This window comes from Podarcis erhardii (genome assembly GCF_964252035.2).
Source record: "Podarcis erhardii genome assembly, chromosome: 11".
Classification (NCBI taxonomy): domain Eukaryota; kingdom Metazoa; phylum Chordata; class Lepidosauria; order Squamata; family Lacertidae; genus Podarcis; species Podarcis erhardii.
In genome coordinates this window covers 31645271-31659655 of record NC_138501.1, presented here as the reverse complement: position 1 = coordinate 31659655, position 14385 = coordinate 31645271, and the positions used below count along the sequence as shown (strand labels likewise).

Here is a 14385-nt window from a genome sequence, read left to right as displayed (position 1 = left end):
AATAGATTAAATACTTAAATGTTGAAAATGATGCTACATTAGAACAGAGGAATGAAGGTAGAGGACATGGGAGGTCATGTCTAATTTCCTTCCTCTTCCCCACCCCCTTGGGGTATGATAGCCACAAACCAGATTATTGAGTGCTTGCATTTTTTGAATAAATTGTTGTAGAATTATAAAAGCAACATTTTATAGCAGCCAGCCTTCACAGTTTTAAGTACGTGGATTGTGCCAGGGTGCTTAAACACCAAGTAACTTAAATAGTTTTATTAAGTTATTTACTTGAATTGCTTACAAATGAAAGGCTTTTCGTTTTGCATTTTAGAGAGTGGATCTGATAGTGAACAAGAAAAAAAGGAAGGGGAAGAAGACAGCAGTGAGCAAAGTAGTGAGAGCTCCTCTACTGAAGATGATGGTAACAGGAAACCAAAAGCCAAAAGTGGTGTCTCAAAAAAAGGGACTGCAGTTTTAAAGAGGTATGTAGGGTTTTTTTGTTATGACAGGTAGAAAATTGGAATGTTGATGCTACAGTGTCTGTGGAAAGAACACATTAATGTTTTTCATAATGATATTATCTTTGAAAAGACGCTATCCATTTTCATCTTTTCCATTATATATGTTATATGTAAATTTAGCAGCTTGGGTTTTTTTTAATGTAACTTTTGTTGAATATTTAGGTGGTGATCTGAGTGTATTAACATAACCTTGGGAGGCTGAACAGTTATCATGCCACTTTATGAAACACTTAATTACCTTATACAGCGATTTTGCTGAGGGCTAAAATTAAATCCTTCTATATCTTGCCATTATGCAACTAAGGCAATTGATTTTTCCCTAAATAATGTTATATTAAAAGGATTATGATCCAGATATTGGAGGCAAGGGCCGTGAAGGGAGACGGTCAGAAGCTGCTTAAGTGTTAGGGCTTTTTAAGATTGCCTATTACTAACAGAGTTAACATGTATTAAAATATCATTAAAATTTTAAGTAATTGGGGCTAATACCTTGGATTGTCTGAATCTGTTTCTTCCACTTCTGTCAGCAAGTGGCCTCTGCAGACATGATCGCCCTTTTACTCTGTAGCCTGCTGCCAGCTCACTTGATGAGTTTGCAGCTCAGCTCAGTCGTGGCTGACAGCGCTGATTGGGGCACAGTACGCACTCTGCTCCTTTTATTACAGACAGTAATTAAAGCAGCTCGCCCTGCCACTTCCATAACAAACACAGCATAATGCCCTAATTATGACTTTATTAATTTAAGTCAGGATTTAATGATTTTAAAAGTGATTTATATTGTTTTTCCTGTTCAGAACAAATGAAATCTGTAGGTTAAATTAATACAGGCTTTTCATCATTGCAAAGTTAAAAAGCTAGTTACTAGTAAATTTTTTTCATTAGATTAACATCTGAAACTCTTAAGCAGTAAGATAAACAATGATTACCTATCAAAACTGAGTAATGAAATAAGTTTGCCCTGAAAAATCATATCTTCAAATTAGAAATTTGTATGTATTGAAAATAGTTTTCTTTTACTAAAGGAATATTGGGTTTACATTGAATTATTTCTGGAATGAATGCTGCCATTTAAGTCTCAGGAACTAAAGAGGTAAATAGAGATATAACATGAAGAAGAATTGTAGATGGATGGTTGCATTTCCAGTTAGAGCAAAGCAAGTTGGAAAATGAGAATGGATTTGCATATTTCTCACATTGCTAAGTTTAAACAAAATAAAAAAATTCCTTCCAGTAGCACCTTAAAGACCAACTAAGTTAGTTCTTGGTATGAGCTTTCGTGTGCATGCACACTTCTTCAGATATCTTCTTTCAGATTGCTAAGTTTGTATTAATACTCTGCTGTGGGGCTGTTTCTTTCCCCATTTAAACATGGTTCCTAGAAATAATAGCATAATGCCAATGCTTACTTCAACAAATATATTAGCAAATGTATACAGATTTATGGCTAAATCCTCCCCTTCCTTAATAATCAAATGTCATTGTTTTAATTATATAGTACAGAAATCTTTGCTCAGTTTTAATGATTGGTTCATGTATCATGCTTCTGAAATCATGCCATGTAATTTAGTTTAGCCATTCCCAATCTTGGGTCCCCAGATGTTGTTGGACTACATCATCCACTGGACTTGCTGGCTAGGGATGGTGGAAGTTGTAGTGCAACAATATCCGAGGAGCCCAGGCTGGGAAAGATTGATTTAGGTGCATGGGACCTGTAAAAGGTTTAGTGGGTTGCAAAAAGCAACTGTCTGCATAGCCCATGGCACATGCTTATCGGCCCTGGTTCAAGCATCATGAACAAATCATGGTTTAGCCACCAGGAATGTGGTGCTCCTTGTCTCCTTGTGAGCACTGATTCTCTGTTCCACATCATGGCTTGTGGTGATGTATTAGACAAATTATGGTTGATGAATTAGATGAATTATGATGAATTAGACAAATTATGGTTACTGTTAATATAGCTTGTCTCCAAGCCAGAGCTGAAAACCAACTTTAAACCATCTCTACTAGGTATGGCTATTGTGCTCCAGAATATGGCAAAGGAAACTGGTATATACAAATTGGAGCATTCAAGCCCATAGTACTCCCCAATAGAAGACTTCTGGTTTCTTTGCTCATTCTTACAAAAGGAGGAGCCAGGAGGCTTTGTGTAACACCCAGAGGCTTGTAAAGGTAAAGGGACCCCTGACTGTTAAGTCCAGTCGTGGACGACTCTGGGGTTGCAGTGCTCATCTTGCTTTATTGGCCGAGGTAGCCGGCATTTGTCCACAGACAGCTCAGGTCATGTGGCCAGCATGACTAAGCCACTTCTGGCAAACTAGAGCAGAGCACGGAAACACCGTTTACCTTCCCTCCAGAGTGGTACCTATTTATCTACTTGCACTTTGACATGCTTTCAAACTGCTAGGTTGGCAGGAGCAGGGGACCAAGCAACGGGAGCTCACCCCATCGTGGGGATGCGAACCGCCAACCTTTTGATCGGCAAGTCCTAGGCTCAGTGGTTTAGACCACTGTGCCACCCACGTCCCTATCCAGAGGCTCATACCTGTTCACTAATTTGATATACAGTCAACACTACACAGCCTTTTGAAAGAGCTGTAAATAGATTAATAATAATGCTATTGATAATAATATAACATTAGCTCATTTTATAGATTTTATAACTTTCTCTTGAGTTTCTTATGCATGTATATTATATTTAGTGACTTGGATGGCACAGAAGAGAATAAAGTGGAATCTCAGACAGCTCTAGCTTCTTCAAATTCAGAATCTAGTTCGGCTGAGGAAAGTTCTTCAGACTCCAGCTCAGAATCTGACTCTGAAAGTAGTTTGGAGACTCGAAAAAAAGTGCATACTTCACTTCCTCCCAAGGTAAATCTTTAATGTTATATAAGTGTTCATAAGTAGAGTTATTGAAGGTGCATTTTGATTGCCTTTATGACATGTAGAAACAGGACGTATCAGGAAATGTGTAGATTTGTATTCTTTGTTTTTGATTGGAAGTCCTTTGCAAAAACATTTATTGCAAGTTAATGAAAATTAATATGCTGTTACTTTGCAATTCTAGAAGGAGACTTTTTATAGGTGATGATTAACCACTGCACAATACACTAATGGAATATGTCTCAGTTTCCGTTATATAAAATATATCTTGTAAAGCACAAGAAATTATAGAAGCCTTTTTCACTGGAGATGAACAAATGCAAAGTGATAAAAGTTCTGATTATAATATTCAGTCAGTGATGTTTTGTTGAGCTTACATATCTGTATAAACTTTTATCTGAAAATTTACAGTCCAGGGTTTAGATTCCCATCATTCTCAGAGGTTTATGTTTGGTAGCCACATTGAAAGTAAAGGATATAATCTAGTAAAAATGAATAGTGGATAGTTCCACAGTGGTATATATTGTAATTTTAGCCTCTTTTAAGTATAAACGCTTAATCACTGTGTGTACTCTTTCACCAACATGATTTGGATTTAATTTGCAAACTTGTGCAGCAGTCCTTGTAGTTTTTGGCAGTAGTAGAGTGGCCAGACTACGTAGAGAGAATGAATGCCTCCATTTGATTTTTTTTCCTTCTTACAATCAAGTGGTATATAAATTTTATGAAATAAATTATATTGAGACATTTATGGCAGTGAGTTAAATGGTGATGGTGGTGGTGATGATGATGATAATTGTCACACAGATTGTAGATTTCTTATGCCCAATTAATAGAAGTCTCATTTTCACACCGTTGTAGACATGTTTTGACACAAGATCCAATAAATTTAGTCCTAAGTTGTCACTGGTGACTGGGAAACACTTCTTGGTGACAGCCTGCCCAACTGAGACACTTTCCCCTTTGAAACACAGTTCCTTCAGAATTTTCAAAAGGGAAGAGTTATTTATTCATTCACCTTTTTGAACACTTGGAAGCAGTAAGAATCAGCCTTGCTGCTAGGTATGAAGTGAAAAGCTTACCTCTCTGCTGAGTCCTCTGCACCTACCAGAGAACTGGGGGGAGGGGTGATTGTGGCAGACACAAGAAATGACTGACTACTAAGGGCAATAAAAATGTGTGGGTCTCTGGCAAATGCATATATATATATATATATATATATATGAGAACAACTACAGGTGGCAGTGAAAATAGTGTTGCTGAAGCATATCTAAAGTACATAAAGGGGCCCACAAAAATCATAGTTTGGAAGGTTGTGGTATGCTTAATTGCTGCCAGATGATAAGCACTGCAACCGTGCTTATAAAAGCTTAACTGTGACTGACTCGCAAATACTGAAAGTTGTATTTTATGGCCAGTTAAAAACAAGATACCTGTTGTCATGGTTGGTGAGAACAAACTGCATAAAGGCACCTTTGCCTCCCAACATGAAAGCTTTGCTTCAGTACTTGATAGTAGTGACAAATTTGTGTTTTGATCTCACATTTCTGTGTAGTAATTGCAGTGAGAAGAGCAGCACAATCAGCTAAGTCTATCAACAATTATATTTAATAGGCAAACTGTCTTTAATAGTGTCAAATAGCTGGTCATTCAGATGAGGTATTGTCTACTCCTGATGGGTGGCAATTCTCCACTAGCCCTGTAGGGACCCACAGGGTTTCATCTTGTCTCCCATGCTCTTTAGCATCTATATGAAACCACCTGGAGAGCTCATTGGGGTATTTGGAGTAAGGCATCATCAACAGGCAGATGACTCCCAGTTCTTTCACTTTATCAAATGAATCAGCCCAGGCTGTGCACTCTGTGAACCAACGTATGCACACCATAATATCCAGTGGATTGCTGATTCCCATTTTCAGGAATTGGGTAGATAGCTCTTATGGATGTAGTTGCACTTCCTTTGAAATAACAGGCCTGCTGTGGAATTGGTTAGATGGCCTTATCACTGGCGGCACAAACTGCTGCAACAGCAAAGAACAGCTTTTCCTGGTTTACCATCTACAGCTGTTCCTGGACAGGGATACTCTGCCCACTGCGAGCCATATGCTGGTTAACTTCCTGACATGATTCCTGTAATATGCTCTGTGTGGGGCTGTCCTTGAGAATGGTCTGGAAGCCACAGCCTACGCAAAAGGTGGCAGCCAGATTACGGAGTGCTACAGTTCCAGAGGGTCATATGATCCTGAGAAAGTTGCACTGGCTGCTAATCTGCTACAGAGACAAATGACTTAGAAAACTCTAAGCAACTTAAAATATTTTAAATAAATAAAATACTAACATATAATAATGATGAACAGTCTTCCTTTTTGGCTAAATGCCTAATCACAATACAGTTATGCTATAACTTTGAGGAAATACTAATTTTATAAAGGTGCAGCTTCTTAGATTTTTAGAGCCGAGTGTAACTGAGTTACATTCCAAGCCCATGTAAGAGTCACTTCCACTGAAATCAGTGAGGTTTCCTTGTAGGTAGAAAAAGTGTATAATTGGAATAAGGAGGTTTTCAGTTTGGGTTTGCACTCTTTGATGGATCATTACGCTCTTTCTTTACCTGCATAATTGCTGTTTTCTAAACCTTGCAGATGAAATATACCCAGATTAACACGGTTTAGAAACATTGCTGGAGTAATTGCTTCACTTTCCCTTTATTTGATTTTTTGAACGTCAGTCCCTTTCATGTCCTGTGTTTTTTTAAAAATAAATATTTTTTTCTAGTTATAAAATATACTATCAGTCTCTGTTCTGTTTTTGCTTCCTGTTTTCCTCTACAATTATGTTTTAATCAGTATTGGGAACAAGATACAATGTTGTGCCACTTCAGAATAAATTTCCATGAGTCAGAATGTTGATCCCACAGCTCTACATTCTGAGATCAACTGAAGAGTTCTGAACTTCTGAACTTCCATCAAATCTAACAAACAGTCATTGGTTTCAACATCCAGATATATCCAGGGTAACTACCTGGCTCTTAGTCTCCCTGTGACTTTCCAGATAAGTATCATTAATGAGGGCTTCAAAATAAATTTCTGTCCCAAAATACAACATCATTCCTGGTGGTTGGCCGTGCTTGCTGGGGCTGATGGAACTTGGGATACAGTAACATCTGGAAGGCCACAAGTTCCCCACCACCGTTATACGCATACCCTTGTGGAAGCAAGTCCCATTAAACTCAGTGGAACTTGTGAGTAAACAACTATAGAATTACACTACTGTTGACATAATAGCTGTCAAGACAATTAATAGTTTAAGGATTGTAATAGCTTAGTAACTTGGGAATCTACCATATTAAAATACTTAATTGCATATGGAATGTTTAAACGGTGCCCTCTGCTATGTCAGTTAGTAAACTTCTGTTTGTGAAATAGACTGGAGTTCTTTGATATAACTATAACTCTAAAGGTCCTCACTTAGGGGAAATCAGAATTAACTTTCATTTTAATGGTTGTGAGAGAATCTGTGTGCATTGAAGCCACCAAACTACATTGCTGCTTTAAATTTTGACTATTTCTGTATTTTCTCCATTTGAAACGAAAATTTGAAAGGAATCTCTTTCCATAAAGGACCCTTCTGTTTAGGTATATACTTCAGGTATATACTTTATATAATTATAAAATATACTTAAGATGTATTTAATAATGAATGCCAATGTCCTTTGAAGTGACATAAAATTATGAAACATTTTATGATATATAAAAACAGTGTCAAGATGGACCTATAATAAAAATGTTAAGATGAAGACATGTTAGTCTAATACATGACTTCTGGTTTGTTTTTTTTACAAAACAAAGGTAAAATGTCTCCTAATAATGAGCATAGTTCCGTATCTCAAGTGCATTATGCACTTAGAAATACAACTTTCAAACTGTTGTTGTGCATAACTAAAACACAGCTAGTGATCCTGCTCAGAAATAGCGGGGTATTCAGATACATAATCACATACTGTTAAAAATCAGATACAGATTTCAGTATGATGCGTGAGTAAATAAGAGCCTATGTAGTGGGATTTTAAAATCAGTTCCTGTTGGCCTCTTATACAAGCATAATACAGTCACTCAGCTGTTAAAAACCTGATCTACTATTTAAAAAATATATAAAAACAAATTGTCTATCTTTCTGCCTGATCTCTTTTCAACTGCTAACACAATGGAAACAGTAGGTGATCAGTCAGTGCATTTGGATTGTCAATGATGGTTTTGTATAAATATTGGAAGGGCAAGAAACAGAATTCACACAGTAAAATATGATTTCATCTGCCTCTTCTCTGCAGTTCCATGGCTCATGCTGCGGTGTGAAATTCTCATTTTACACACTTTGCAGGCGGAGCACATGAATTATGCATTGAGCAAGAGAAATCTCCTGCTTCAAGTCGTATATGCATTTACCCAGGTTCTATCTCTATTATCAAGATGAATTGCAAATGGAGAAATGTTTGATGGGATATGGCTTAACTTCTTTGTTTAGCATTCAGCTCTGGATTGCATTCTTTTCTTTAAGGAGGAAGCAAGTTTATTTTTGTGTGGATTGTAATTTTAAGTAAAGAACAAAAAATCAATTTTTAAAGCTGTTTCAGTTAAGCTATCGGTAAATATTAAACATAAATGTGAGTGTGTCATGTTCATTTTCTTACATTTAAACTTCTTGTGACCATGGGCAAGTCCAGAACATTGTAACCACAGTTGCCATTTGTAGAAAGGACAACAGTGACATATCTGATTTGATGAGTATGCCATTTTGTATTAGAGAGACCAGGTAGATTTGCTGGGAGGAGCTGATCTGATCCCACTGTGTTCACCTAGATGTTTGGTATAGCATCATACGGGGCCGTCTTACCCATAGGCACTAGGGGTGCGGAGCGCCGGGCTCTCAGGGGTGCCAGGCCAAGAGTCCGGGGCCCGAGAGTTGAGTCTGGGGATGAGCCCGCCTTTTTGGTCGGAGCACTGTGGTGGGCTCTTCTGCTGCGGGCGGCTCTGCGCCGCAAGTTTGGGGGTGACCAAGCCGGCGAGACACTGAGGTGGCCGGCTGCCTCCGCCCTCCTGCACACCTGGGAATGGGCAGATCTTTGCACCCTGGTGCCACATATACTTAAGATAGCCCTGGCATCATCATAGGCTGCAGGGATGAGGGGAGAGTTGCTGTGGTCCATCGCACTTCCATATCCAGTGCCAGGAAACTTGGAACTGACTGTGAAGGCCTGCACCTGGTGTTGGTCAGTAAACTGTGGTTACTCCTTCTGTACCATCCACCTTACTGCCCAGCAGCTTCTCTCACCAAGCTGGCAGAGATGATATTGGGTGTGGTGTCAGAGGAAACCATAACAATAGTTCTGGATTATTTCAATATCTATGCTGAGGCTGCCTCTAGTGTTCTGCCTCAGGACTTCATGGCCTTAATGATGATCATGGAGGTATCGCCCAAGTTTCACTGATCTGACACACAGGGCACAGAATATCCTCCATTTGATTTTTGCTCATGGTGGAGGAAGAGATGGTATGGAGATAGGGGGAGTAGATCTCACCCCATTGTCTGATCACTTCCTGGTGAAGTTCTTACAGCTCCAGTCCTCCACTGGAAGGGTGATGGAAAGATTAAGATGCTGTGGAGAAGCTTATCAGGGGTTGCAGAGGGGAAAGAAAAAGGTGAGTTGTGCAAGCCACTCACATTAGGTACAACCCATACAGATTGAATCAAGTCATAATTAACTATGACTTCAGTGTTGACTGTCCTAAGACATATTCCAGCTAAAATGAGTCCCACTGAAACCAGTTTGAACAACTGAGTAGCTGTAATGAAATCACATGAACATAAGAATAGCCTGCTGGATTAGGTCAAAGGCTTATCTATAGTCCAGCATCCTATTGTCACATTAGCCAATCAGATGCTGTGGGAAATCAGGGAGCAGAACATGAAATCAAGAGCATTCTCCCCTCTTGCAGTTTCCAGCAACTGGCATTTGGAAGCATTACTGCCTCCAACTGTGGAGGTATTTTTTGTGGGACTTAATCACAACTAAATCTGAGCCTATATATTGAATAATGTGAACTTTTGCCTGAGACTGACTAATTTTCATTTGCGGAATAGAGGTCCAGAACTTAGGTCTGATTGCAGTACCCAGCCATTATTTGTGCTGCCTTCCCCCCAAACCCAGCTTCTTGCACATATAGATAGAGGAAAAGCAGATTTTGTCTGTCTATCTCTCTTTTTACAAACTTTATTGAAAAGTTAAAAAACAATTACCAAGCAAAACTGTTGTCTTCCAAGAGAAATACATGTACAGATGTTAAGTCTTGTATGCAGTCATCCACATGGAATCAAAACAAACTTGGAAAATCTTTTATATTACAAATTCAGCTCACACCCACAGGATATACTTCAATTTAAATCGCTAAGTAATTTCTCCATAGTGTCTTCTGGAACTGAGAAAGAAGGAAGATTACTGTACTATTGTTAATAAACACTATAAATCAAGATCGTATGGAGTCAAGCCATCTTTCTTTGTTATTCCAGTTATTACCTTCCAGTGGTGAATTAAGTGTTCATAAGTGCTGTTTTCCAAACACACTGCGTCCAAGTTCTTGGTGGTGGGAGCTCTATGGTCTAAACCCCCACTGCATACCATTTCAACTAAACTGCAAGAAACCTTTTAAAATGTCATTATGAGATGGCACTGGACACCCCTACACCCTTCCAGAGCTAGCCATTTTCCCTTATGTTGGACAGGGTGTAAGCTTAAAGGCATGTTCCTCCACATGTGATAAGAGTGCCTGTTGCCTAAAAGTTTTTTGGACTTGAATTTTTTTCACTGTCTTCTGCCATTATGGAACAACATCTTGTACCCGATCCCATGTTAGCCCAGCTGTCAATGGAAAACAATATCAATCCAAATGTAAAGCATAAAAGACAGTAGCAAGACAAATAATTGCATCCATTTGGAGACTTTGTCTCTTGTATTCCACCAGGATTCTACATCCACCTACCCACCCAAAGTTCTTTGCAGTGTGTAGGGAAGTTGGACAAAGAGTATTCTTATGTCATGCTGAGTTTGTGCTGATAGTCTCCAGGAAGATAGTCATGGTTGCCAGAGGTGAGCTGTTGACGGCATTTGTTGAATCCTGTTAAATTAAGCTCATGCTCTGAATCATATGCAGTGGGATTCTTTCACCATGCTTCGCATGCGTTCTCCAGATACAAGTATTTCTTTCGCCACTCAGTGAGAAAAGTGTCCTACTAATCAGCATGTTTGTGGACTCAAATGGCTGATACAGTTGTCTGGAAAATTATGCCAAAATTCATAGTAAATTTTGACAAGGAACTTTATTCCCAGGCTGTGGTGTATAGGCATGGTTCTTTCTTTGTCCTTCTCCCTTCTTACACCTGCTTGTATAATTATTTGAGTTTCAATTATAGATGCAATATATAAACTCTGTTAATTTTATTCTCCCAAAGAGATGAATTTATCAGGTCTCTTGCTACTCTGAAAATGCTTTGATGATCTGGATCTAATGAAATCTCAGTTCTCGTGAGGACTAAAGATCTCTAGGTTTTATGCCTAGTCTTGTATGGCAGCAGCTCTCAGCTGATTAGGTCACATGTCCAAAGAGAAAAGAAGTAGTGAGACCAGTTGTGGTTGTTGAGAAAAGTTTGACGTTACTGCAAACTCAAGGACCATAGGATTACAGGAGATAAAAGACTGCTAATTGATAATGTGAAAAGTTAGATCAGAGCCACCACAAATGTTTTTAAAAAAACTAAAAGAAAAATAGAGTAATAGCACAGCTAATTGCTTAGAGCAGGACATTGACCTGCCGTTGAAGCAGAGCTGTATTGGTGTTGCAAGAACACTGGGAGATAACATCAAAGAAATGGTGTTGAAAAGGCATGCAGGATTCTTTTTTCTGAATTGCTATGCAGCGAATATTAAAAAGGTTGAGCCCAATTACATTCTTTCCTGGATAAGTCTTTGCAGTGTTCTCACACATTTTTTCAAAAAAAAAGTATTAAACATTCATATACTTTTGGCAGAAAGAAGAGAAAGCTTCACAAGAGAACAGAACGTCTACTAAGCAAGATGTGCCACTCTTGGATTTGGACGACTGTAAGTACTCCAGATGTTTGCCCTTTCAAATTTTTATGTCCATGAAAGTTAAAGCATTTGACTTAGAGCCTAACTAAAACTTCCCTTGTGGGGGTGTCCCATGAGCAGAGTTCTGCCCATGGGATGCTCCCACCAGCAGAAGAAAGGCAGCATTTTTTTACACACACTCCTTTTCCCTGCAACCTCTTCGCCTTTCCAAACTGTTGCTGAAGGATCGGGGAAAGCAGTTATTTCCACTTACAGAAGCAATCCATCATTTTGCAGGGGGCTAGTTAGGATCCAAGTCATTGTATTTAAATTTCAAAAGGCCTGAAATAATACTGTCTGTCTCATATAAAGATATAATGGAATATTTATGTGTACTCTATGCATTTGTCATTGTATAAGAGCATAACACACTTAAAAAAAACCAAACCTGGATAGCCTACTTGAACAATGCATGCTCTTTAAACAGATTCTTTCTGAACAATTTAGCTTTAAATGTGGGGGGTCTCTCTTCTCTTGTCTCTTAAGATTTAAGGCTTATATGTTTTCAGCCTATATCAAATGCATTTCTTAGCGCATTGTAATACTGTTACACTATTTTATTTTTAAATAAGTACCTTTTTATAAATGAATAGCTTTCCATAGCAAGGTAGCAGTGAGATGCATGGTATCTGGAAATCATACTGAGGTCTCATTCAGAAAGATTGTATTTTCAAAGGTTGTAAATCTCTATGTGTTAGTAATACAAAAATATTTAACAGCCTCAAGCACAGAAATTTGGAAAGCATAAAAGCTAGAGATGAGTGTGGTTTTGTTTTTCCATAAGTTGGATACAGAGATTAGCATGCTAAATAGAGCTAGCAAATTGTGACACACACACACACACACACACACACACACACACACACCCCAGCCCCACTATGTTTCACCAAGGATTGGGGGACCTTGCTGAATTGGGAGGCTCTGGCTCAGGGCAAAGGAGGAAGGGGCATCTTCCAGGAGTGGCATTCCCACTGAGGTGGCTGCCGTGGGGATCAAGGGACAGGGATATCAGCTTCTGCTATCCCTATTTTGTGCTGTTAGCTCTTACTAACACCTCCTATGTGTTTAGAAAATTCAGAGACTTTTACTTTTATGTCTGAATTCTCAGAATAAACAAGGTTCATTTAAAAAAAGAAGCTTTCATCTTTATATAACAACAAAGCATAGAATCTAGCAGGTCTAAGAATAAGCAAGTAATCTACTAACATTAATTTCCACATAGTTTACCTTTAGTTTGGAACATGGTGTGTGGTGGTTGGGGAGGTGTATACACGCCTTCCCATACACAGTAACTTAAGACATATGTTGACGTACAATCCCATAAATCAGAGTTTTCCAAACTGTGTCACAACACGTTAGTGTGTTGGCTGCCGTGTGTGAACACACCCTGCTCTCCTCCTGGGGCTGGAAAGGGGCTAGTTTAACCTCAGGTTTGCTAGTAAAACTGAATTACTGTGCCATGAAATTAAACATATCTAACAGGTGTGTCACCAACATGAAAAGTTTGGAAAGCTCTGCCATAATTTTTAAAAATTAAACATTTTTATTAAAATGCGTAGGATAAAGTACGTGTCTAGTTACTGAATTGTTCAAGTTTAAGATGCCAGAAAACCATACTCTTACCAATTTATTTTACTTAAATATAACTATCCTTCTCAATTGCTTATTTTCTGCAGTCAGTCCTGTATCAACAACCACATCACTCCACAAGCCAACTATTCTTACTCCTACTTTAGCAGCTGACTTAGAAGGTTTAAGTTTATCAAGTTCTTCAGTCATTGATGTAAGTTATATTTTTCATTTACTGACTTATTTTTCTCACTCATTTTCTGTTTTAAGGTGAAATTGTATCTTGATCTATAATGGACTTGCAGACCATTCAATAATACTTCATTCCATTTTTAAATACAGATCAGGGGTGGGGAGCCTTTGGCCCATCAGGGGCTCCATTTTTGCTTGTGAGCCCCTTTTGCCCAAACCATGCCCACCCATGCAATATCATGTGTGGGATGGGTATTGGCATTGCTTCAGTGTTTAAAGTGAGCTGCTGATTGTTCCTTGACTGGAGCAAGGAACACCTCCACCATCAATCAGCTGATGGGCAGTGAGGGTTTGCCTTCTTCCAGGAGAGGGGAGTGATTTCCATTTTGCAAACTACCACCCCCGCACCTCTTGTTTTCAAAGAATAGCATGGGGCTGTTTGCAAAAGGACTTTCAAACAGCCCTCTGCTGCAATTTAAAGTCTCAACAATTGGGACTTCAAAGCACACTGTCACCTGATGCCATAGTGTTATCCAGTGATTGACAGGTAGGAGGAGCTAGTTTGGCCTGCCAGGGGCTGGGGAGTTAAAGGCCTGGTCCATTGGCAGAAAAGGTTCCCCACCCCAATGTAGCTTCATGATGAAACTAAGGAAGAATATGTTGCAGAGGATTTTTTAAAGCTTGTGGTTTTAAACTGGTGGCAGTATAATCAGAATAGCTTTTGTTAATCACCATTCTAACTTTTGGCATGGGGGAAACCTTATTTTTTGCATTTTTTGCATTTTAACTGCTTACAAATTCTGGACAAATGTTATAATCTTCTAAACTAGTAACACAGAAACTTGTTCTTCTTTCCAAATATATTTTTGAACTTCTTTATCTTGATACCTGCTATATTAAAACAAATCTAACTTAGTATTTTTCTGATTGCCTATGTTAGCTCTTATGCAATGCAGTGTCTGTGTAGGTATTTATTCATATCTTGAATCAACTAAAATGACTTTATACTCAGTTTCCTGGACAATGAAATAGAGAGCGACCAGATCCAAA

At 38.6% G+C, this 14385-nt stretch overlaps 1 protein-coding gene across 3 annotated transcripts in view; it reads left to right on the top strand.

Annotated features, from left to right (window-relative positions):
- Positions 1-14385, top strand: part of AP3B1 (adaptor related protein complex 3 subunit beta 1) — a 151446-nt gene that overhangs the window by 87999 nt on the left and 49062 nt on the right. For all 3 annotated transcript variants that reach the window (XM_081881182.1, XM_081881181.1, XM_081881183.1), the window contains exons 19-22: positions 326-476; positions 3215-3383; positions 11475-11547; positions 13251-13357. In XM_081881182.1, coding sequence (XP_081737308.1) covers positions 326-476; positions 3215-3383; positions 11475-11547; positions 13251-13357 — 500 coding nt within the window. The remainder of the gene's footprint in view (positions 1-325; positions 477-3214; positions 3384-11474; positions 11548-13250; positions 13358-14385) is intronic.